This window comes from Lepus europaeus, chromosome 11 (assembly GCF_033115175.1).
Source record: "Lepus europaeus isolate LE1 chromosome 11, mLepTim1.pri, whole genome shotgun sequence".
Taxonomy (NCBI): Eukaryota; Metazoa; Chordata; class Mammalia; order Lagomorpha; family Leporidae; genus Lepus; species Lepus europaeus.
Window position 1 is genome coordinate 21,483,598 of NC_084837.1, and position 25,728 is coordinate 21,509,325.

Consider the following 25,728-nt stretch of genomic DNA (forward strand, 5'->3'; position numbering starts at 1 on the left):
GTAGCTTCTACCTGTCTAGCCACCAGAGGGGGGGAAAAAAAAATTTTGCAAAAGCAAGTTTCCTCCCTGGGGCAGGCATTTGGCCTAGCAGCTAAGATGCCCGTGTTCTACACCGGGGTGCCTGGGTTCAATCTCTAGCTCTGGCTCCTGACTCTACCTTCTTGCTAACCCAGACGTTGGGAGGCAGCAGTAATGGCTCAAGTAGTTGGGTCCCTGCTGCCCCATGGGAGACCAGCATTGAGCTCCCAGCTCCCGGCTGTTGTGGGCATTTGAGGAGTGAACGAGCAGAGCTGGGAGTTCGCTGCCAGATTTCATGTAAATAAATAAAAATTCAAGAGAAATTTATTTTATCAATTTACATATGTATGAGGGTACTTCAAAATGTTTGTCCAAACATGGAATGAAAAGGATTTTATTTTGGTGCAAAAATTTTTGAAATCCATGTGTATGAAAGATCTTCAAAAAGTTCATGGAAAATGCATATTATTAAAAAAAAAAACTAGGCATGGCTATTTTTTTTTTACACCAAAATAAACTTACCTTTTCATTTTGCTTTTCCACGAATGTTTTGAAGCACCCTTATATATCCTAAATATGTATATATATATGACATACAGAATATACATTAAATATAACTATATAGTGTATTTAAATATATACACACATATCTCTGTGAATAAGTTAAAAATATTTCCATTCCATTAAAAAGTCTATGTGCTAATAAACCTGCTGTGGACCTCCTCCCTTACTACTCTGTCACCTTCTAGAGGGTTCCTGGGTCTCTAGAAGAGATACCCACAGAGCTCTGCAGGCTGCAGATGCCCCCAGCCCCCAGCATCCATGTGCATGGGAGCCCAGCCCCAGTGTGGAGACAGCCCCGGGTCGCCTGTGTGTGGGACAGGCCTGCTGCCTTTTGTACCTTAAGGGAAGTCATACCGTCACCAAGTCCTAAAAATGACACCATTACCAAAGTGACATCTAGAGCCAAAGGTGAGAAGGGATCCCGTGCAGGCAGCATATGAAATGGGATAGTGAGCACACTGAACTCTTTTCCTGGCATTTAGCATTTTGGAGACAGTTCCTATCAGCGTCATGGGAACCCATTCTGCCCAGGTAAGGCCTCAAGTTATTCTCCCAGGAGCCCACTGCTGCATCTGGCTGCCACTTGCCTGCGGGCCCTGGAGTGCACCTGTTGGTGAGGGCTGCAGATCCTCCCCTGGGAGAGCCCTGGAAGGAAGCACATGGGCCTATCCCCTCCATGGCTGGGTCAAGAGTCCCACCTCTGACTTGAGTGAACACCTCGCTAATTTCTACAAAGATGCACAAGGCAGAGGCCGACGTAAAGGTAAAGGGTGCGGATGGCACCGGAGTGCTGGGTGGCAGTCACCGGCAGCTGGGGAGCAGGGAACACCTACCTATCAGCGACAGCGTACAAACGGGAACCTCACTTCTGAATCATTCTATTTTTTTTTTTTTTCTGACTTGGGTAAGGAAGAGGCAAAATGCACCCTGTAAAGCCTGCCCATGACATTCAACTGAGAATTTTCCTTGGTGTCTGCACCTGCTGAAGGCCAGAACGTTCCTCACCTGGTGGTCACTTACCCTTTCCAATGACTTGAGGAGATTCTGTCTCTCTTTGAGCTTCTGAATGCTGATGACAATTTTGTGTCTCGCGCCTTTGGTGACGTTCTGTAATGACAAGTGGGTTACAGTTCTGAAGATCATTTTTGAGAAGGAGCTGGCGACCCTCAGAGGTGACTTAGAGCTTTGCTGGCCTTTCTTCCTACGCACTCTCCAACGCCTCCACACGCACCAAGGCTTCTCCTTGGTCTCCTCTGTCCTGGACCTCTTCTCCCTGGACAAGCTGACTCCACATTTGCCTTCTGGCCATGACCTTCAGGCAGAGCAAGCCAGCACAGCCAGTTATCTCCCTTAAGAGATAACTTTTAGGTCACACGCGGCTCTCACTTCAGTCCCCCAGTTTCCCTGACGGCGCCACGCCCATCGAGACACCGGCTGCTTTCTCAACACCTCCGTGGGTTTATCCCTCACGGGGCGGTGGGAAGCCCAGGCATTCATTCCACATGTGGTGTCCTAGGAAGGTTGCAGGGAACAACCTGTGCCCATAATGCAGCCTCACTGCAGGCAAATGTGGGCGAGCCTGTCGTGGAGAGCCAAAGGCTCTCAGTCCAACACTTGATGACAGAGACAGCAAACTTCCCAGGAGGCTCTTTTTCAAACCAAGTCTCTTATGTGAATGCTGGTGACCGTTTACCACTATTGCATAGAATTCAATGAGAACACCAGCAACATCTCCTTTCCTTAGGCCAGCGACGCTGACATCTCACGTGGGTGTTGTGTCCCAGCTGCTCCACTTCAGCCCCCTGCGAACGCGCCTGGGAAAGCAGAAGATGGCCCGAGCGCTTGGGTCCCTGCCACCCACATGGGAGACCCGAATGAAGTTCCAGGCTTCTGACTTTGGCCTGGTCCAGCCCCAGCCATTGTGGCCATCTGGGGAGTGAACCAGCAGATGGAAAATCTCTCCCTATGTGTCTCTCTTTGTCTCTTCCTCTCTCTGTAACTCTGCCTTTCAAATAAATGAATAAATCTTAAAAACAAACAAACAAACAAACAAACAAGATTCACAGGACCACTGAATCCACTCAGATGAAACGCTGGGGTTGTATTTCTGTTTAGCCTTTACTGTGGGTGTCAGTGAATTAAATTCCTCTGAGATGTCTGTGCCGGACCCTGGCTTTAGCCTCTGGGTCAATTATTTCTTTTCTTTTTTTTTTTATCCTCAAGTTGAACAACTGATGACACAGATCTTTTTTTTTTTTTCCCTCCCCCAACTCTGACCCAAAAGCACAAAAATGCTCTTAGAAACGGTCTTCATCAATTTCTGGGATCACAAGCAGCAAACGGGATCCAAAGAGCGGTGGGAGAATGTTAGGAAGTTGAAATTAGTGCCTTTCACTCCGAGAAGTCCCAGTGACTTCGGGCTTTGTCTTGTGTCTCAATGCTGGTATTCAGCCTGGCCTGCGGAGGTTAAGTGAGGGTACAGAAAGCGCACTGGGAAGCCAGGGCTCCGCATGGAGCTATGCACACACACCAGCCACGCCCCGAACGCTACAGTCGCCTCTTCCTGTGGGTGAAATATTATTAGCCAGGCCAGACCATCAATTCTTTGAAACCACGGCTCAAAGAAACTAAGGTCAATTTGAAACACGCAAATAGCATTTTAAACAAGGAAACAAAGACACCGCCCGGATCTGTTTCCTCGGGCACGGCATGGTAGGAAACGGGGCTCCTTTTAGGAGTTCCACTCACTGTCTCAGACCAAAGGAACCCTGTTCTTTCCCAGGACAAGGAAGCAAGCGAGATCTAAGACCTGGGAGACTCTCGCTCTTGACGGTGCGTGGTACTCAAGGTGTTCAGAAGAAACAAAATATTTTGTACAATTTACTGCCATCTCACCCAAGGCCAGCCTGAACCCGATGTTGGAAAAGTGCTGGGGCAGGTCTGAGCGTGACCTGGTAGCTTCTACTCACCGGTCCAGCTAGAAGTTAGCTGATCTGTAACCAAACTGGACAACAGACAGCAGTTCTGTCCCTCCTGACCCAAGCGCCAAAGGGGCAGTGCGGGGAGAGAGCAAGGAAGGCCCAAGTAGAGGCACGGACTCTGTGAGGCCTTGGGCTGCTGTTTGAGGCCTTGGAGCTGGCGCTGACTCCTCCTTGGAACATTGGGGTGCACCCAGGTCCTGCCTTTTCATAGTGCTATGGAGCTCCTTCTTGTTATTCTCTGATTATCTGCTTGTCTTGGTCTCATGGGCTCTGTAGGCAGGAGCCCAGCCTTACTCACCTGGCAGTTCCTGGAACAAGGCAAGCTACTGGGTGGGACAGGCTTGGGTTCAGACAAGGTCTGACCAGGACTGGTGCCTCAGCTCCGGCTGGGGCAGCCTCTCCCCGAGCAGTCCCCTCGGGCACGTACCTGGGCCTCCAGCTGGCACTCGGTGAGGGCCATCATTTCCTCGTAGGTCATCTGGGAGAAAAGCGCAGCGTACTTGTGCAGGCGGAGGCTTTTCAGCCAGGCTGGAACATCTGCAGAGCAAAGATGTGCGAGAGATGGGGACAGAAGTGACCGGGAACGAGAAGAGATGGTGAGAGATGTGGGGAGAGACAGAGGGAAAGAAGGTGATGATCAGAGGAAAAAAAAAAAAAAGAGAGAGAAAGCTTTATGTTACTACTCATTCCATTCTGGCAGCCAATGTGGGCTCAGCTGTCTCAGGCTAACCCTAATGTTCCTGCTGGTGAGCTCCTTTAGTCCACTTTCCACTAGGGGTTGCTAACTTGTGGGTCCCTGGGCTTCAGCACATATAGGAGTTCTCTAAAACTATATCCCAAGTTGTGAATATATAGTTTTCTGGAAGGAGAGTCACCCATTGCTTCTACAAGAATCCCAAAGGTAGCAGGGATTTGGGGGTGGGAGGCATTTAGCCTGGTGGTTAGGATACCTGCATCCCCCATGGGAACACTTGCACTGGAGTCCCAGCTCTGCTCCCATCTCCAGCTTTCTGCTATGCCCATCCTGGGAGGCAGCAGGTGATGGTCTAAGTAGTAGGGAACTTGCCACCTATATAGGAGGTCTGGATTGAGTGTCCAGCTCCTGACCTCAGCTTGGCCCAGCCACAGCAGTTGAAGGCACTTGGGTTGTAAACCAGCTGATGGGAACACATGCGCTCAGATAAAATCAATTTTAATAAATCTCAAAGGCTTTGGGACCAAAAACCAACAAAATAGCAAGGAATCTCTGCCTTAACCTCTTAATTATTGATTTGGAATAAAATCAACAATTAGGATGATGCCTCTGTGGCCTCAAGACCATCTGTAGGGTAAATGCAGACCTGCACATGCCACTTGTAGAGTGACAGGAAAAAGCAGGCAATAGTTGCACCCTAAGGGTGGAGTCACTGTCATTCCTAACCTGGACTTTCTTCTGTCTCTCTGTAGCCCGGTGGGAAAAAGGCACCCTGGACCCCCCAAACTCACTCTCATGGGAGTAGGTCTCCCGGCCATTTCTCCAAGCTATGGGATGTATCTGGATGTATGTTTAGACTTTTTCTCAAAAGTCAACAAAAAATATATCAGGACATGAAAGGTTCAGGTTTTGGCTTTATCATAGGTTAGCAGAAATTCTAAACACATCCAGGATAAGCCCCAAGTTTGGGATTCTACAGTCAAGAGAATTAAATAGCAACTGTATTAAAAATCCACAAGAGAATTATCTTGCAAAGCACAACCAAAATACCTGCCTGTATTCTTTTAGGTCAGAGTTTTTGGGCTGGGAGAATCTTGAAGTTTCTAGAATCATCTTCCTGTACCCCTGGCTCATTCTACAGAGGGCAAAATTAAGTCATTAAACCTAGAATCATAGAACAAGTGTGTAGTGAGATGGGAACTAGATCCCAGACCTCCGGATTCCTAAATCTTTCCTACTCTGTATCATTTCCTGTAAAACAAAGAGCAAACAGCCCATCCATGGTAGGGCTGAATAAACAGCGCTGGCAAAGTTTTCTGAAATGCTAACGCACTGAGGAGATGATATCCCTGCTTTCTGTGATGCACTAATCCATTACTAATGGATTCAAGATACTCTGAAATCAGGCCCTGCCTCCTGGGTGAACCAAGCCTAAGTTTAGGGAACACGGGTAGGGGATGGGCTTCTGAAACGCAGAGGCAGAGGAAGGGGTGGTGGGCCTGCTGAGGTTACTTCTTGACTGATGGTGAGGAATTTCTAGAGACTGAGACTTGGACATCTGAAGGCATTTTAAGAATACAGTTACCTCCAGCTAGAATCTATTCCATCCTGTGCTTAGAAGCCCTTCGTTCTACTGTGACAGGCACAGGGTCCCTCTGGGAGCATCATGGGACCATCATGAACCACAGTCAGACAAGGCTTTCCCAGACACATGGCATTAACCCCACATAGCCTCCTCAGCTCCAACTGCCACTGGACCAGGAATCCAGGGCGGGCCAGCTCAGAAGTCTGGTATGTTCCCACGAGCGACATGCTAGAATATTTCAGATTTTAGTCTGTACCATGCTTCTATTTTTGTTGAAACAAAGCTAAGGCTTCTGCAGAGGGAGCAGCAGTGACCTTAAGGACAGCCCTGGCTTTCAGGCCCACTCCATGCTCTCACTTTGTTGCCATTTCATGTTTGCTATTTGGAAAGCCTCAAGTTGTTGCTCAGAAAACTCAGTGATCATGACTGAGAGAAGTCTAGGTAGGTCAATGCCACACGAGGGCACAATTCATCACAACAGTGTGTAGTGACCTCCCAGACCACTCACTGGGTGCCCCACAGCTTGGTCACCAGGTCTACTGATGGTTGACAGAATCCTGAGCTACTGAATCATGTTGCAAACTGGTGCTTTGCAAGCCAAAGTGAACAGTCAGCTAGTATGGGGTGCAAGTCTGTTAGAAAGCCTCAAATAGTGTTCACTCCTTTCTTTATAAAACTATCGTGACAAGTAGAATTCCCCTGTTAGAGACATGAGAGTCTGCCTTGCTCTTTGAGTCTGAATGAAGGTCTTGGGAGTAGTTCTCCTGGGGAAGGCTCCTATCCAACTTGAGAACTTGATGAGCTAGGCCTTCCTGAAGAGTTATTTCTGGATACATTCCTAGGAACTGGAAGCTCCTGTTGACCATCCATCCTTTGATGTATCTGAGTGCCTAGCTCAGTGCCATGTGCCTTAAGAGCTCTCCTCCCTGCAATGTGAGTTGATGAACAAAGAAAAGGAAATCCCAGTTCTTAAGAACACAGCCTACTAACCTTTTACACACCCCCCACCCCAGGTTGGCAGCAATGCATCTTGCCTTGCCAGGGATTAAAACAAAACTCCATTACAAAGGAAACAAACCAGAGTACTGAGAGCCTTGACCATGTCATTCCCCAAGCCAGGAATTTCAATGACTTGGATGCTAGCTCCTGTAAGATGTTGGCCAGGGATGAACTCTTACTACAAGCTCAAATCCTTTACATTGGTCCAGATGCCCTCATTGTTGGATGCAATGCCAAGAACCACAATCATGGAACCTCAGAACTTCCTGTCTCATTCTGTGAAGCTGTGGCTATGCTTGGAAGAGAGAGATGAGCAGGGAAGAAGCACTGTTGTTTCTGGGAGGAGCGGACACGTAACTGAGCTCATGTGGGCCTCCTGGGCTCCCAGCTCTTGTCAGGACAAATCTGTTCAGCCTCATCCGGGCTGCTCTTGATAGACAAGCCAATGGGGGCCCCAAGCCAGAATGTCACTTTGTTATGGAGGATGAGAAAGACAAAGATATTTTTGCTATAAGGGTGCTTCAAATGGTGGAAAATGCATCCTATGAAAAAGTTACTCATGGAATTCCAAATATTGTATACCTAAAAAGCTTCTCTTTTCATTGTTTTTCCATGAAGATCTGGAAATACCTTTGTATGTGTTAGAGTGAATTCTTTGCCAAGTGTAGAGATTGTGATATTTGTTCATGCCGCATTTGCTGGACACCTACAATGGGGGACAAGCTCTGTGAAGACATGCCCTGGCTATGAAAGAAATTTCAACCCAGAGAGACTAATGCACACGCACGCACACAGTTGGAATAGCTGCATGACAAATGCTGAGTACACCGCAAGTTTTAGGGGAATCAGCATTTGAGTTTCCTGAGGGAGGAAAGGATAGCTTCAAAGTAGCAGCAACTCGGGTTCCACTGGGCAGACCATATTGAGGAAGCAAGAACGGTATGGAATTAAAACACAGAGGCACAAGAGCATTCAGGGTAGAGCAAATACTGGGTGGTAGAGAATGATTGGACACATGATGGGCAAACAGGCAAGGGTGAGATGATAGAGACAGGAAATGCAGAACAAGGAATGGGTATCAGCTTGTGGCTGAAGAGAGGCTGCTGATCAGTGGAAGTGCCATCAGAGGAGTGTGTTAGAAAGATGGCACTGCCAATGTCAAGGCTGGGCTGCAGGATGTGTGTGGAAGCCAGAACATGAGCTGAAGATGGCTTAGGTGGGTGGCAGAGGAGAAAGGAACACTATAACCCGACAGTACTTTAAGATCAGGAAAGAGCAGTGAGAGAGAGACCAGCTACAGAGTCTCATCTGGTTCAGGTTTTTGATGAGGCAGAAAGCACAGGGGAAGCAGTATTTGGGTGAGAAGGGAGAGGGGGTGAAGTCCATTTTAGATCACCTCATGTCACTGCCTTTGGGTCATCCCAGGGGAGAAGGCAGCCAGCCATGATCTTGGAAGAGAGGTCTATGCCACAGAGCAAGTTACCTTGTCAGGAGGTCACAGTGGTGGTTCTGGCCATAGAGGTGATGAGATTCTACTCAGACTGCAGTCAGAGTAGAAGTGAGCCACAGGCGAGCCCTGGGAGTAGCAGGCTATTGTGGGAAGGTATAGGAAGAGAAAGCTGACAGGTAGGAAGTTTCTGCAAGAAATCAGCACTGTCCCTGTGTGTGACAATGGCCCCATGCCACAATCGCCATCCTTCATGAAGCTTCTTCAGCTGCTGCTGCAGACCACATTGGTTTATCTTCTCTTGGCCATTTTTGATAACAGTGCCACAACCATCTTGTGAATGTTCCGTATTTACCTGCTGGTCATTACCATGGCATCCAGTTTTAAATTATGCTGATTTCCATACTCCTCGTAGAGTGTGGGTGTGTCAGCCAGAGAGGCCTCATGGAACGTACAACAGCTTGCACATATGTTGGGCTCCAATTAGGTCTTGGGTCACCAAGACGTGCAGCACTCAATGTACAAGCAAGGACATTCCAGAAGAGTGGAAGATGGGACCGATAAGGGGAGAGGGCCCAACATGGGAAGCCCTGAGAAGGAAGGAGTAAGGCATCCCTGGAAGAGAAACATGAATGAACCTCCCCACAAAGAGGGCTCACAAGGGTTGCTCCTGCCTCCCTTAAGTGGAAGATCAACTCCCACTCACCAGAGAGCCAGGCTGATCTCAAAAAGCCGTCTCCCTCCAAGGTAAACAAGACTATATGTAGAAGTGAGGAGAACATTCAGGACCAAAGAGCAGAGGTTTAGGGACACCATCGAGACTACAGAAGCCTGTCTATTTCTGGCCAGAGCAGAATGAGCAGTCCCATTCTGTCCCAGCTCTGAGCAGGAGAAAAAAGGAGCCTTGGTCCCTGGTCTCTTTGGAGTCAGATCCTCTTGAATGAACTCCTTGACTCTGGGATGAATCCATCATGGGCTCCTTGCTTGTGGGGACCTATGCCAGGGTCTTCAAAATGTTCATGGGAAATGCATATTATGAAAAAACTATGCCTGGGTTACAAAACATTTGATAGCAAGATAAACCATCTTGAAGTTCTCTCAACTGTGGGTTTTGGAAGGCACAAAAACAGCCTAGTTTTGGGGTAAAATACCCACTTTGAAGGGTTAGATGCAAGAGAGGGACCACATTTCTCCATGCAGTTGTCAGTAGCTGTGACAAGTGCTGTTCTACAGTCAGCCTGCCCTGCACCGAAGCACCGAGGCCATGTCCCTCTCACACACTGCCCACTGTGTCCCAGCACAGTCCTTCAAGCAATCCGCTGAAGAGCCAAGTTCGGTGGAGTGCAGGTTCAACGCCTCAAGACCTTTACAAATGGGGGAATTCCAGAGATTTGCTTTTCAGGGACATTGGAGCTCTCAGACTATCGAAGAAGAGTTCACTGAACCCCAAGCCCACAAGGACCCATGCATGCATGTCACATGTTGGCTTTTGGGGATCAAGAAAATGAAGCAAATGTGTGAAGTCCCAGCCTGCCCACGAAGCAGATTCAAGACAGCTCCTAAAGTCACCATTCAGAAAACAATGACTAGTTTCGATGCCAGCCGTGCTGAAAAGTGTCCCAGCCACTCACTGTGCCGCGTCCCTCCCACTCCATCACATGTCCCTCTGCAACCCCTGGAGGTGTGTACTCACAACCTTTCTTGCCAAGGTTTCTGACAGGTTCTTTTTTCTTAAGAAAGATCTCCCCTCTGAACGATTTTTCTAATCTCATTCTGAGAAAGGCACAGGTTCACAGGTTTGTATTTCGAAAACAACTCCAAACCCCAAATTGGTGATTCCAGAGAAGATAATAGATTTCTTTTGCTACAAAGACAACATTTTTTTAACCTAGGATTCATCTGTGAGAGATTCCTTACAAAAGACAAAGTGAACTTAACTGCTATGTTTCTATCAAGGTTCTGCAGCCAAGGATTTCTGTCTTCCTTTTCCACGTCTACATGCAAATCATCACTCAGTTTCAATCATCTCCGTATTTTTGTGCTAACACCACACATCAGAGGCATTACCAGTAATATTAACTCACAGTGGTGAGGCTGACATTCATATGGAGAGAAACAGGTTGCCATCTCCCCCACCATCTCCACAGGCAGCCACCACAAAGGAATCACCACTTCCCAGGTGCCCACATCTGTGGACTTTTTAGCTAGAAATCTGGAATGGAGTCCCCCAAAGTAATGTTGCTTCAGGTAAGCTGAATGCTGAGTGCAGGTGAGGAGGGGAAGCTAGGGAGGGTGGGCCAGGGAGGCACCTGGGGCGCTGTGGGCATCACTGAAGGGCTTGTACACCTTCACTGGGATGGCCTACACATCTCCACACTGTCCTCCTACAGGCTCTTGGCTGTCCTTGATAACGCAGGCTAGCCGGATGTCCCAGGCAGAAATTGAGGGCACTGTCCTAAATTCCTCCCAGTCCATCACTGTCTGCATTCAGTTGGTTACCAAGTCCTCTCAATCTCTCACACAGGTCCCATGAACACACTCCCTTGTCCCTGTTCTAACTGCCACTTGCCTTGGTCCAACTCAGTTACTGAAACATCCTACACCTTTCTTCTGGCCTCCAAACCCGGATTCCCCTATTCCCTCCTCACGTTAATGAACCTCCCACACTACCGCTGGAGGCCAACTTTCCATATGCAAATCCAAACAAGGCATTCTGCTGTGGAAATTCCAACAGCTTCCAGATAAAAGACAAAAACTCCTTCAGAAAGACCTCTCTCTCCCATGTACCCTTAACAGTCAAACCATAGGATCAACTTGGCTACTCCCTCTCATCATCACGGGCTCACGCACGCCTTCCTCTCTGCACAGAAGGCCCCTCCTTTGCATCTTATACTCAACGGACCTGTGATCACGCTTGGAGACCCAGCTGCAGGCCTCTCCTCCTCTAGGAACTTTCCTTGACCTTCTACCACTTTGAATCAGAGCCCTCTTGGTGCCTGCCCTGACCCAGGTCAAGCCTCTGAAACAACATATTTTCTCATCAGTACACCTAGAGCAGGAACCTGTTTGTTGCTCACAGGCTAGTGATCCCTGGAGGCAGAAATGATATCTCTCATCTCTGTCTCCCTGGAGCCTCTCTCAGCAGGTGCTCAAAAAAGTCCACTGACTTGAACGGGGACAAAAGTGGGCCTGTGAGTCAGTCAGTCATTCTTCCTGTCTCTTTCCTCCCATGCAATAGAGCCACATCATTCATCAACAGCCTTGGCAATTTGACAAGTCTTTAGGTGTTGGGTTTGTACACCTCCTGTGAGGACAGGATGCTAACATCCTTTGTACATGGGAAGAGGTTTCGGAGCACACTTCATTCACGAGTCAACCAGGGAGAGATAGAATCAGGAATTTTACCCCCAGGACAAGTCACAGCAAAGTTTCTGAAAAGAACAAGGACAACTGACTTTAGAAACCACAGCTATCATATTTAGTCCAAACATATATAACCAGTAGCCTCTACAGAGAACAGTCAAGGTGGAAAATTTCACATTTCAGTTCAGTTGCCATCTCTATGGGTTAGTTTGGAGTTGAGCAGCTAGTCTCATTTTTTCTTTAGTTTGCGTTAACAGCCCAATAGCCCTAACCCAAGGGACATTCAACCTGTACTTTGGACCCGTCTTAAACCATCGTGGTGGTATTCACCATACACAAGGAGGAATGAAGTAACATAGGCAGATGATGTTGATCCTCTGAGAGCAGGCATTGGTCTAGCTGGGAAAACACTAGCTGGTTAATGCCAAGATAAATCATACACAGGAAAAAACAAAGAACAAGACAGGTTCTGTCTGCATTTGTTACCCAAGAGGTACATTCCTAAGGGAAAATTAGCAGCCAAGTCTGGCTCATCCATTTAGATGGAAAGGAAGGAAAGGGTAAACAAGTATTTCAGCAAGGTATGCACACCGAGGCCAGATGGATGAATCCACATGAAATCAAGTTCAGTTATGGTGACTTTCTATTCCTTTCCCAGGGTACAAGGTGAGGGGGACACACATGCCCCCAGAATTTGGGAACTCATTCAAATTCTGTAACAGCATTCTAGTTCTCATGAGCTGAATGTTTGAAAATTAGAGGGGCTGGCACTGTGGCATAGTGGGTAAAGCCACTACCTGCAGTGCTGGCACCCCATAAGGGAGCCGGTTCAAGTCCTGGCTGCTCCATGCCCGATCCAGCTTTCTGCTATGGCCTGGGAAAGCAGTAGAAGATGGCCCAAGTGTTTGGGCCTCTGCACCCATGTGGGAGACCTGAAAGAAGCTCGTGACTTCAGATGGGCTCAGCTCCAGCCATTGAAGCCATTTGGAGAGTGAACCTGCAGATGGAAGACCTCTCTCTCTCTGTCTCTGCCTCTACTTCTCTGTAACTCTGCCTTTCAAATAAATCTTTTAAAAAATTAGAAGAAGAGCAGCTACACAATGATACCCTGGACAAGGAGATAGCTTAAAATGATGCATCTGCCCATGGGCATTGGTCACCAAGAAAGAAATGAGTCCAGAAGAAGGAGCAATTCACTTGATTTCACATTTCTTTTCTCCAAACATATGACTTAATTTGAAATTTAAAACCAGCATCTACTTTCAGACAGAAGGTCAGGTGATAACCCCTGGGGATGGGCTATCTAAGGGCTGCTTCTTGGCTGCTCTCCTAGGAGGTCACTTGGAAGGACTCTTGATGGCAGAAGAGAAGAGTCCTTGACAGTGGCTGCCTTGCAGCAAGGCTAAGGGTGGGGGGGTGTCTGTGTAGAGCAAATGCTGGCCTGTGACGCCGGGAATGTGTGGTCACACATGGACATTTCTGCCATCTGACCTGGCAGCTGAACTGTACCTGCTCCATAAACAGACCCCTTCTTCATCTATGATGGTCCCTCTTTCAGATATTTTTGCCGTTAACGTTGCTGATACCTTTAGACTTTTAAACCTGACTGAATTCAGTGGGAGAAAGTCCAATAGGTCAGCAGAAGATGGAAATACCCAGAAAGGACCATTTGTTCCCTCCAGCCACCAAGTGGCCCATTTCCTGACCACATCCCCTGGGTCTCTACAGAAAATCTTGGATTGAGGATCATGTCTGTCATTTTCTGACTGAATAAGCTTCAGGGGACAATTCTCACCCATTCTAAAGAAAGAAATGGAAAAACATATATAGGCTCTTCCTTGAACTTTGGAACATTTTGGTTCTTATCCTAATATAGTGATAGGAAATTTACTCAATATTTCTCACTCATTTCCCTTAAAAAAGTGTCCTTACTCATTTCTCACCTTAAAATGCCAGAATACAAGGAGAACATCTTTACCTGTTTTAGAAGAATGTCTAGGTGTGCATAAGACCTCAAAAAACTAAACAAAAAGGAAAGAAAGTACAAGGAAGGAGGAAAACCAATGTCCAAACACCTGACAGTGGAGCCAGCATTCCTGGAAGGAATCGTATCATGGTGCATGGTCTTTACCCAGAGTCCTCCACGCCCTTTAACACCAAAGCCAATGCTGATTAGAGCTGCAGTTTAGGCTGTCTTGGACATGTGCCTTTCAAACATTGATCTCCACCTACCAAGAAGCTGGTCAAAACCAGTGCTTCCCTTGGTCCTTTAGGTCTTTCCATGCTGGTGACAGATACTGAGCCAGGCTTACCCGAGCACTGCGGAGCCTCACCAGCAACTTGTCACCTGGAGCCCCCAGCTGCTTGACTTCACACATAACTATGTAATGTACACTCAGAAATGCTTTTGCTAGTACTGCAAAATGATGACACACCACTGAAAACTGGGAAAAAAGGAAGACGACACACATCCTCTCTACCCCCAAGCCCCAAAAATGTGCACCACCAGAGGAGCACAGCAAGACACAAGCCACTTGCTCTGAGCTAGCAGCACAGATCCCGTCATGGGCGGGAAGGACACAGGCCCACCCAAGGAGCCCAAAGGAGGCTTCGGGGGAGAAGACAGGAAGTGCCTTCCAGCAAGCTCCACTGGCTCTGCTCTTCAGCCTAGAGCTCTCTCATGACTGGCATGTGGGCAGGCGTGGGCACGCCTTCTGGGCCAGGCTTCCGTTACCGAGCCTCCAACATCACCAGTGATCGTGTTCAAGGGAAATACCAGGAAGAGCCGTGCCTGGGGATGACTGGGTAAAGCCAGCACAGCGCTGCCCCTGACATCCGGGTCCCTAAAGCATGCCTGGGTACTGTCTCACCATCCAACATTGCTCCTCATGCAACTCTGATGAGCATCTGCCCTGAAGGACCTTATAGCCCTGGAACAACTGGAGTCTAAAAATACACAACGCGTGCATCCTCTGTGGGCCTGTGGGGGTAACTTGGAAACCTCTCTCTTCTGATGAGTATCTTTAGAAGAGGGTAGATTTATGGGGCAGCTAGGAACATGTGTGTGCTGCATTATCACCTGTTTGCAAATCTGCTATCAGGCTTAAACCACTGTCACACTCTCTCATATCCCTTAAACAGATGTGGAGAAAAGGCTTTAAAGTTTTCTTCTGATGTCAGAGAGGAAGGGAGCCAGGAAGGACGCATGACTGCGGTTAGGCATTACAAGAGCTCAAGAAGAAAAAGATCCTGTGGTTTGTTTTTCGGAATTACTGACAGGTATCTGGCCACGGCAGCAAAGCAGAAGGTTGGAGCAGGTTAGTGTCATTATGAACCAAGGGTCTTAACATCATGATCTCTGATGCATTTGACCATCTGCAGGTCAGCGCATTGAAAAGAAAACACAAAGAGGGCGGTGACTTCTCTTGCTCAGGTTCCTGCTTCCTGGGTTTGGGCAAGAAGCAGAGGGAGGGGGCCGTGGACCCTTCCTGCCATGGTCAACCCTGGAATTCTGTAAGGGAGGGCATGGAGCAACACACAAAAAAAGCCCAGGGACAGGGGCTGGCTCCTTGGCTCTTGCTGACTATCTCTTGGTACCAAATCCCAGTGGTTTCTCGCATAGTCACTCACCTTTCATACCACTACCTTCTTCTTGGAATGTGTTACGAGCAGCAGTCTGATCTTCTAAGTGTTCACTCCCACCACTTCCTGAAGAGGCTACACTGCTTTGTGGAGACAGGGGGGCATGATCGGATGGGAGGCACTGGGGGCCTCTAGCTCGTAAGTCCTCATGAGACATCCATCCATGTCCTAGAGGCTGGTTTGGCACATTCATGGGTGGGGTAAGGGACACAGATCGTTTCAAAGGGCTGTGATGTGCCTGGCCTGAGAGAACTGGAAAAAAAAAATAAAATGAAATAGGTTATTCCCCACCCCCCTTTAGCCTGGGATGCAGAACCCACAAAAACCTCTTAACCCTGAGACACACCACTGTCTTGTGACTCCATCCGTGGGCACGGCTGGCAGGGCCCTTCCCTTGGGGTGCCTGCTGCCTGGATTGCTCGGTGGGTTTGGTTTCTCCAAGGAGGCCAGACTTGGAGTGTTTGCACATCTGACGGTGGCCTTTATGGGTCTGGGTCTATTCTCCATTCCAGCTCCAGAAAGCAGAATTCAGAGCAGTGGGCCCATTAACCAGACCAAGCCTGACAGCTGGGCACGGTGGCCATCAGCCCACAATGGCAAGAGCATGTGTGGATGATCCTGGTTTTTTAAACATGAAATCTGACATTACTCTCTGTGGTTGGGGGAGGGGGGGTACCTCTCAGAGGGCAGGCCGGCTGGCCACCATTTGGGATCTTTGCAAGTAGACGGAGGAGACGGACTGGTCCTTCCAAACAGGAATCTGGGGGATTCTCGGCTCTGAAGGGTGGTGCAGGCTCAGTGAGGGGCCCTGTACTAACACGACCTCAGGCTAGGGGACAGTGGCAGCTAAGGGTGAAAGGGCCGATTCATTGCCTTGGCCTCACGGGTTAATGCCAAACTCGATACTGCAAACACTCTGAGGTAACAAGGCTTCCATTCAGAAGCCACAGGGCGCTCTCCTAAGCTGGGAATGGGTTCTACCAGCATGTCCAGCCCTTCCACACAGTGGGCACCATCTGTGCAGCCCCTATGCTTACTTTCTTTTCCAGAAAACGTAGGAAAAAGCAACAAAACTCACATCCCTAGCCAAATTAAATTGAAGTTGTTTCAAGGGAGGGATTTAACCAAAATGAATGCCGAGAGAGTCCATGTTACCCTTGGTTGGTTTTTCTGGGTGTGCGAAGTGACAGTGTCACAAAGTAAGTCTATTCATAATACTCTCTTAGGTACCAGTTGCTGACAGGTTCAGTTTATTTTGACTGCTGCTACACTAACATGAAATTGTGCCACATGCATTTTTAAACATTTTTCAGGGAAGCCATTAAATTCCATCTCAGGCGCTGTCCCCACCCACGAGGCGTTTGCTCTCCCAAGTTTGGACTAGGACTTCTTTGCTGGCATTCACCTTTCTGAGTGTGCATGTGTGTTGCAGGAGGTAGACCAGACACCCCAGTGGTGGAGGTCCTCTGCTTTTGGTTAACCTGCCTTTCTGGTTGGGACCACACCTACTTAGAGACCTAAGCAGTAGATGACTGTGCACCCACTTTAAAAGATGAAAGACCAGAGTTAACAGGCTAGGTGTTTCCAAGGGGGCAGTAATGGTGTAGGGAGGCTGCGGATGGTCCCTGGCAGGAACCAAGCCCTGGGAGTGATGCAGCTCATTCCTCTGTGGTCAAAGTTTCCACTTGGCCTCATGTGGCCAGAGCGGCGGGCCTTCCTTGAGTGAGAAGGACTAGAAACTTCTTCATTAACCAAAAGGGAGGCAAACAGGGAGTTTAGTATTTGTAACCTGAAAATTTCCAATTTGGATAGAGTCTATGCCAGGCAAGGACTTCTGATCTAATGTATAGATATGCAAAACACAAGTGACACCAATAGGCTGAAAGAACTCACATGTTCTTTAGATAGACAGACTAGGGAAGAAACTATTTCTTTTTTCTTTTTCTTTTTCTTTTTTTTTTTTTTTTGACAGGCAGAGTGGACAGTGAGAGAGAGAGAGAGAGAGAGAGAGAGAGAAAGGTTTTCCTTTTTGCCGTTGGTTCACCCTCCAATGGCCGCCGCGGCCAGCATGCTGCGGCCAGCGCACTGCACTGATCCGAAGCCAGGAGCCAGGTGCTTCTCCTGGTCTCCCATGGGGTGCAGGGCCCAAGCACTTGGGCCATCCTCCACTGCCTTCCCGGGCCATAGCAGAGGGCTGGCCTGGAAGAGGGGCAACCGGGACAGAATCCGGCGCCCCGACTGGGACTAGAACCTGGTGTGCCGGCGCCGCAAGGCAGAGGATTAGCCTTTTGAGCTGCGGCGCCGGCCGGGAAGAAACTATTTCTAAAATGCTCCCTGGAAAATGCATTGCTACCTGGATGGACCACAATTAGCAAGAGAAAAAGGGGGGGGGGGGAGTGGAGAAGGAAAAAAAATGTATGAAAACAGCAGCAGCAGCAGGAACAATGAAGAGAGAAGCCAATAGGAAGGAAAGCCAGACACCCAGAAAATCCATTTCATGCCTGTCTAAGTATTTGTACAAAATCAGGCAGACCCATTGAGAGCTGCCAGAGTGCTGGGACCTCCCAGCTCAGGCATCTTTGCTTTCTGGGACCTCTGCATCTACTTCAGAATCTCTGGTGGAGGCTTTGAATGGCACCAGCCAGGTGTTCCCCCCATGGAAGTGGGGGAGCCTCAGTACCGCTGGGCTTGGACTGCATCTAAGAGGGACACACAAGTCGGAGCCTGTGGGACCCTCAGCGCCTGCACTGGTTCGGGGTGACCACTGAATGGATAACTGATGACCATGGGCGGTTACTGCTAGGTCAGTGCCCACCTCTGGATGTTGGGAACAGTGCAATGCATATGTAGGAATTGAATTTCATTACTGGATGGAGTTAATTTCCTTTTATCTTAAAGTTTTCCTAAAGTCTATGCCACACTCCCTTTGCCCCATCACGGAAGGACATTCTTGGGGAGGAGAGACGCTGGTCAGTCTAGGAGGACTCTCCTGGCTGGGTAGAGATTGGAAGTAACTTAATGGATTTATAGGGACTCGTTCATAGAAACCTATACTCCTTTCTTCTCATTTTCCTGTGCTGAACTGGAGTCACAGCGGATATGGCATGAACCCAGCCTCTACCTCTGTCTAATGAAAAAATCAATTATACTTGAGGTGCCAGGGTCTTTTGTACAAAAGGCCCACACCCTCTATATTCCAAAGGGAGCCCCTTGAGTCGCATGGCTGCTGTCCAGCTCAGGCCTGTGTCCCTGGGAGTCAGCCCACTGTCTCGACCAAGCATGGTGCCTGGCACCAAGCAAAGAGGGCCACGGGTTTAGAGCCAGGCTGAACGCGGCACCTAAATCAAAGCAAAGTCTGCTGGACAAATGCCTACATTTCTCCAAAGAGAGCCAAGGCCGGCTGGCAGTCCAGGCTCGTGTTCCCATGGGGAGCAGACTGAAGCAGGTGACGGTAACCTGCCCACAGTGCCGCTCTAGGGGGAAGGCCTATCTTCAGGTTTAAACCATGGGGTGGCCACAAAGCCGACTCTGGTGCCATCCATTGTGCTGGGGCAGCTCCTTGTCTGGCCTGAGTGGCAGAGGAAAGCGCGGGTGTCATGGGCAGAAGCTCTGCAGTCGGATAGGCCACACTACTGCAGAATTCACCAGGCAGCCAGCACAGCGTCCAGTGGCCACCTCACGCTGTTGAACCAAATAAACTCATCTCAACTGTGGGCGTTCCACCTTTCCGCCCCAAATCTCAGACTTTTCCAGAGTAGGGAGGGGAGAACAGTACAAACAGGCTTTCCCATTGCCTTAGTGCCTCACAACGAGGCCAGCCAGAGGCCTCTGAATGCTTTTGCTGTTGAATATTGTGCAGTGGCCAACGATTCCTTCGGACTTCCGTTGCCCCGAAGTAATATTCAAACACTGCAGAATGAGATACGCCTTAAAAAATCTTCACATAGATTAGAAATCGGCACGTCCCAGCAGAATTGAAGGCCTAAATTTATACTGCGTTTGTGACTTTTAGAATAGCCTAGGTGGAAGGACAGCATATTTCAAGATGGATTTTTTTTCTATTGAAAAAATTGTGCCTTTTCTGGTCTTGAAATACTGAAATGAAAACTTAATATTGTATACCACATTGACTCAATACTGCTTATATTTTTAGGAATCAGACAAGAAATTACAGCTCTATATACTTATATACATATGTTTGCATAATATACACATATGCCATTAGGAAACTATAATTTCTGGATCATTTATAAATGCAAGTGAGCCAAAAATAAATACTAACTATTAAGTAAGTCTGCTTGGACTATGGAGGAGGCAGCTACAAGTCCTCTTGCCGCAGTAGTTGAGCCGTGTGATTGAAGTGCAGAGGGTCTTCTAATCCAATCTGGCAATGAGACTCGGCCATACCTTTCAGAGTCATTCAGCTTCTCTGACCTCATCTAACCTCAGGATTTCTTTTTCATCTCCAGCATCTTTAATGAGGCCCCTTTCAACACCTTTCTAGGGGGAAATTTGATGCCTGTTTCTGGATTCTGTTAAGTATTTTCTCGAAAGTCTGGAATTTAGCTTTCCTTCCCATTTCCTTTGACCAACCTTGGTTTCACCTTGATTTTTAATGATTCCAGTAAGATTCACACAAAGACTTTTTTTTTAGGACACTTACTATTCTTTTAAGAAAATTTTCTGCTCTCTAATATGAGTATAATAGTGCTTGTGGATAGTGGAAGGTTTGAGATACCGACTACCTCCTGGGCCCATTATCAGGTTCAATATTGTACTTCAATGTCAAGTAGAGAAATCATTGGCAGAAGCAGATAGTCCACATATTGAAGCTTGGCGCTCACACCAAAGCTTTATTCTAACAAACTTTGAGATCTTTCAAAGATACATTACATATTTTTTCTGCTGTCTTTAAATTTATAAATTACACGAACTTATGCTTAAAATTATTTTTATGAGGTGCCAGCATTGTGGCACAGCAGGTTAGGCAGCCACCTGCAACACTGGCATCCCACATGAGCACCAACTGGGTTCCTGGCTGCTCTGCATCTAATCCAGCTGCACGTTAATGCACCTGGAATAGCAGCAGAAGACGGCCCAGGTACTGGGGTCCCTTGCCATCCGTGGAGGAGACCTAGATGGAGTTTCTGGCTCCTGGTTTCAGTTCTGGCCTAACCTTGGTCATTGTGGTCATTTGAGGAGAGAACCAGCAGATGGAAGATCTCTTTCTCTCTCTTTCTCCTTCTCTGTAACTCTGCCTTAAACATTAAAATTAAATAAATAAATTTTTTAAAAAAGTGTTTATGAGTGGAGAGGTTTGAGTTGGAAGCCTTCTGACATATGCTATAATCAATTCCTAAACTGTTAGCTGTGAGCTCTTGGGTGATGGAAAGATTTTAAATTCCTATGAATACCAATCCTTGTTACTGTATGAGATACTGTGTTATAAATTATTTCTAGATATATATATATAAAGAGTATTAAAATACAATATAAATGAATTGAAATAAAGTGGATTTAAAAGATCCATTCTGAGTACACAAGCATTTTTGATCAGTAGATATGAAAGATAACCATAGTTTCAATGGGAATCCCTGTTTTTAAAATCTTAGTTATGGACTCTCATGTTCACATTACTGTTGGTGTAGTGCTCTCCTATTTGATGGCGATAACTTCTGTACTACACTGTCTCTGTTGAGGGAGGCTTCCATGGTTAATGTAGGTAGCCTCAGGAACTCAACGTTCCTTTCACAATCATAACATCTTCCCACATTCAAGCTACCTATTACTTCTCTTTGCAGTCACTATGTGTTTCTACTTATTTCCAGGCTCAGTGTTGTGTCCTGGACTCTAGGATTCAGATGGCCAAAGCTGTCAGAAATTTGACTTCTTTTGGAATAAGAGCATTAAGTACTCCCACATTCTTCACACCACTCTCTTTAACCAAATACCCTGCATTCTCCACCCGAGGCTGGGTTCTGTATTCTCATCATATCCTCCAAGTCCAGCCACAAAGATCTGATCTGCAAATGTAATCTTTTCCTGAGCCAGTCTCTTCATTTTTCATTTGAGAGCTTGCCCTTTTCACACAGGCAAAAATAGGCTTTGTGAAATTTTTAAATTTCTAGATACTCACATGACCAAATTCAAGCCAAGAGCTAGCACAACGAACTTCATAAAAACAAGTCATCCAAATTTCGGGATGTTAGAAGGTAGAATGAGAAGACTAAGTAAGTATTCGCAGAATATTTTAAAAGGTTAACCTAGAGCTTCTTTCCTTAATTAAAAGATTCTGGCCAATTCCCTATGATATTTGCCATGTGTGCACATACCTGTGACAAAGCAGGGCACTATTTTCTTTATAGGTGGCAAATATTTTTTAGACTCATTTCCAAATGAAATTCATAAGTGTGCTATTGGGCTCTGGCAATACCAATTTGAGGGTTCGTAACACATACTGCTTATATTTTGTGCAGCAAATGGTTTGATACTTGTCAAGTTTGAAGACAAAAAGGCTCTCATTTCATAAGAACTGGGTGAAGGGGGACCATTCCCTTAGGTTTAGGCCTGCTTATCCGGCATGCTGCAGGCTCCATCCCACAGATGTCTTCTGAGAACTCTGGCTTCCTCTAAGAACTACTACTGGATGCATTTAGTTCTCAAAGAGGGGAGTTGTGTGAATGATTGCAGGCATTTGCTTCAAAACAAAACAAAACCAAACCAGCCAACATTTTAAGGAAGGCTCAGTGGTGAAGTGACATTAGACCCTGGATTCCTCTTCTGTAGTTGGCTTTGTGGTACCACAGCCAGTAATCTCAGGCCCTGTGGTGGGAATCTTTGGGGAAGAAAAGATTAACAGTACTCCAAGAATACATTTTGAAGAATACAAAACCACAGTAGTATTTAAGCAGTGACATCATGCAAAAAAACAACACCAGTTGCATTTATGACCGCAAACAGATCTGTGTAAGTAGGGTGGAGGGGTGGGGTAGAGGGAAAGTATTCATTACTAAGGTTAAAAATTAACATGCTCTGCCATCGCTGCTACAGGGAGCAGATTAAAAGCAAATCCAGAAGGTTAAAAACCTCAACTCCACATGCTTGCTCTCCGCTTCCCATTCAAAGGTTTGGAAAACCAATACTCATAACATCTGGGTGCCAGAAGATGGTTTCCCCAAGCTGCTTCCAAACTCCATCTCATTCCAGTGGGAAGAGGAGAGAACTTGCTACAAAGCGAAGATGTGGTTGGTGGATGGGATGTTCGCTACAAACCCAAGGAAGCCTCATACTTTCTGTGTACATTTGCCTATGCAAAATGGAACCAAATAAAACAGAAGAGGAACCTGCAGAGAACATCACAAGAGCAATAGATGCACACAGCTACATCTCTCATTCACTGAACCTCTGCACACAGTGTGGGAATGGAAGCATTGAGATGCACGGAAAGCACTGGGAGAGGCCTTTCCAACAGTGTGAGTCCTTGTCACTGGTGTCAGCGCCTGTCACTCTCAGGACCGAGCAGCCTTTGGGCAGAGCAAAGATGTACGATTCTGCCTTCACAGTATCACTTAAACATTTGGGCTTTTATGAAATACATTAAAATGTTTCTGGCAGACTTTTATTACTGCATTAATCTTTGGTACATTTCATTTGTCCTCTTTTGTCAGTGTCTATAAAGGCAAAACTGGGTGTCATCCAGTAGAAAATCTATTTTAGGTAACTGCTGTTTGACTTTATATTGCCACTATTTACAAAAGAAGTGCGACGTGCAACCAATGTCTACTTTTTATAGAAATCAGTAGCATCTCATGATTTTAACTTCAGATCAAGCTTTCCTGAAAGGCAACTGCCCAAATCCTCTCATTCCCTTCTATCAGAACCAATGACATCAACTAGAGAAGTGATTTAATGCCCGTGAAGCAGATGTTTAGGCCAAGTCAAAGGACTGTGGGATCAACCCAGTCATTGCTAAATCTCCTGCATCTTGGGTTAAATTCTACATTCCTGCACTGTGTGTGTGTGTGTGTGTATGTCTATAGCCATGCCTATGTGTATTTAACTCATAGGTTTGTCCAAGAATTGCTCTCCACATAGTGAAGAGATGTCCAGAAAATGAGTTTAGACGGATCCACAGAATTTCATTCATTTTGCTTATGACACCAAGTCAAGAAATCAGTGGAGGGAAGTAAGTGACTAGCAGTACAGTAAAGCAGAAATTTCCTCTTCAGTTTTTCAAGGTAGCTGTAAAAACGACTCTGATCACTGTTTAAGGAAGATGGTACAGAAACTCAGAGTTGTTTGATGACAAATCTTTCCTCCTACACCTTTTCACCAAAAACAACTTTGGAACTGGAACTAGAGTCGTAATGGTGACGTCAGCTCACAGGCCTACTAGAAAGTGCATCTGAGGCTCAGTCAATGCAACATGCAACCTACGCTTAACAACTTCCAGACTTACTGAATGTGGGGACCAGCAAGGCAGTCCAAGTTCAGACATGCAAATAGCCAGGATTTCATGACTGAGCAACCAAGATGCTCTCACAGCATCAGTTCCAAGGTCATGGCCAGAATTGCTGTACCCTTCATCAGGGTATCCTTTTACACCTGGTCACCAGCAATACTTGTCAAGAGAAGTGGGTCAACAGTTTGACAGGAGCAAACAATTCCACTAATCCACTAATCCCTATCTTTTTTTTTTTTTTTTTTTTTGGACAGGCAGAGTGGACAGTGAGAGAGAGAGACAGAGAGAAAGGTCTTCCTTTGCCGTTGGTTCACCCTCCAATGGCCGCCATGGCCGGTGCGCTGCGGCCGGCGCACCGTACTGATCCGATGGCAGGAGCCAGGTGCTTCTCCTGGTCTCCCATGGGGTGCAGGGCCCAAAGACTTGGGCCATCCTCCACTGCACTCCCTGGCCACAGCACAGAGCTGGCCTGGAAGAGGGGCAACCGGGACAGAATCCGGTGCCCCGACCAGGACTAGAACCCGGTGTGCCAGCGCCGCTAGGTGGAGGATTAGCCTATTGAGCCACGGTGCCGGCCCACTAATCCCCATCTTGAGCTGAACTTCAGGCAAGGACTTCACTCCTGCTGGAGTTGAAAGGCTTCCAGATAACTGAAAAAGGTGGCTCTGTCCCCAGAGAAGCAGTGTTTACATGATTGCTCTCAGCCACCAATCATGGCCCTGAGTGGGCAAGAATGGGCATTAGAAGATGCCTAAATGTTATGGCCAACAGGGTATCCACTCAGCAGTGGAACACACAATGGGGACTAGGGTTTCTCCGAGCATGAAAACCTCAACTTTTACCTTCATCAAACAATTTCTTTCTTTTCTTTCTGGCATTAGGAGAAGGGTTACAAACAATTAGAAATGCATTATGTAGTCCTAATTCTAAACTTAGCTCCTTGTTAAAGAATGGGACTGCGAGTTTCTCAGCATGATGGCCAGAGGGGCAATTTACTGATTATGGAACTGGTTCTTCTTTTCATCAAAGCATTCTATCTAAATGTCAAATGTAACAATACACATAAATGATCATTCCAAAAAAAACCCACACAATTTGGACTTACACTAATTAGATGATTTTTTTTATTGTTGTTAATTAGAGAAATTGGAAGATGTAGGTTCTCCTGGCTTCTTAATTATGTTTGATTGAATCACCATGTGATTCAAGACAAGATCTGGAGGTTTCACACATCCCAGTTCCCACTTGCACTTCACCTTCAGCCTCTTCCTGAATTCTAAACCATCAGAAGTTGACCCCGTGTGGTGTTGGAGCACGATGAGGTTGGTACTGTGTGTGTACAATTGATTTACTGTGGTCTGTAATTACAGCAGAAAATAACGATTTGAATTTTTGACTTGGTACAGCATTTTTCATTTAAACCGTTCTGTTCTTCTCGACTCCAGAGAAATAGTGTTTACGTAATTGCTCTCAACTCATCTGTGTGGGCCCTATACATCCGTCCTGCGATAAGAGACTTCCAGGGATGCAGCAAGCTGCATCCTGGCATAACTCAGCCCCAGGACTGTTCCAGTTTAAACTGGACAGGAATTGAACAGCATTAATTTCCTACTGGAACAAGATAGAGAGGGCCGTCCGGAGCCTCAGACTGTGGCAGCAAACAGGCTTTGCAGGCGGTCAGGAGGGCTGGATCAAGCCCAGACACCAGCTGTGACCCAGAGGTTGGGCTTCCTCTGATCTAGGCTCCTGCCAGGCCCCCTCACCTGTCCTGCAAGCTGTGTCTAGTGTCTAGTGCATGTCTCAGACACCCCTTATTTATAGATTACATGTTTCTGAATTCACCTACTTGTGAAAACTTATTTGTAGCCTAACTCAATATTCAGAGTGGTTTTTGGTCACTAAGAGGCACAAACATAGTGACAAAAAGTCAAGTTTCTCTCGTACACGCTCCTAGCTGATGTCCGACAAGGCAAT

At 46.9% G+C, this 25,728-nt stretch overlaps 1 protein-coding gene across 3 annotated transcripts in view; it reads right to left on the reverse strand.

Annotated features, from left to right (window-relative positions):
- SAMD4A (sterile alpha motif domain containing 4A) overlaps positions 1-25,728 on the reverse strand; it is a 227,777-nt gene that overhangs the window by 32,701 nt on the left and 169,348 nt on the right. For 2 of the 3 annotated variants that reach the window (XM_062205095.1, XM_062205096.1), the window contains exons 3-5: positions 15,282-15,545; positions 3,991-4,100; positions 1,603-1,689 (exon numbers count right to left, since the gene is read on the reverse strand). In XM_062205095.1, the coding sequence (XP_062061079.1) occupies positions 1,603-1,689; positions 3,991-4,100; positions 15,282-15,545 (461 nt within the window). The remainder of the gene's footprint in view (positions 1-1,602; positions 1,690-3,990; positions 4,101-15,281; positions 15,546-25,728) is intronic. The other variant, XM_062205097.1, reaches the window with a different exon arrangement.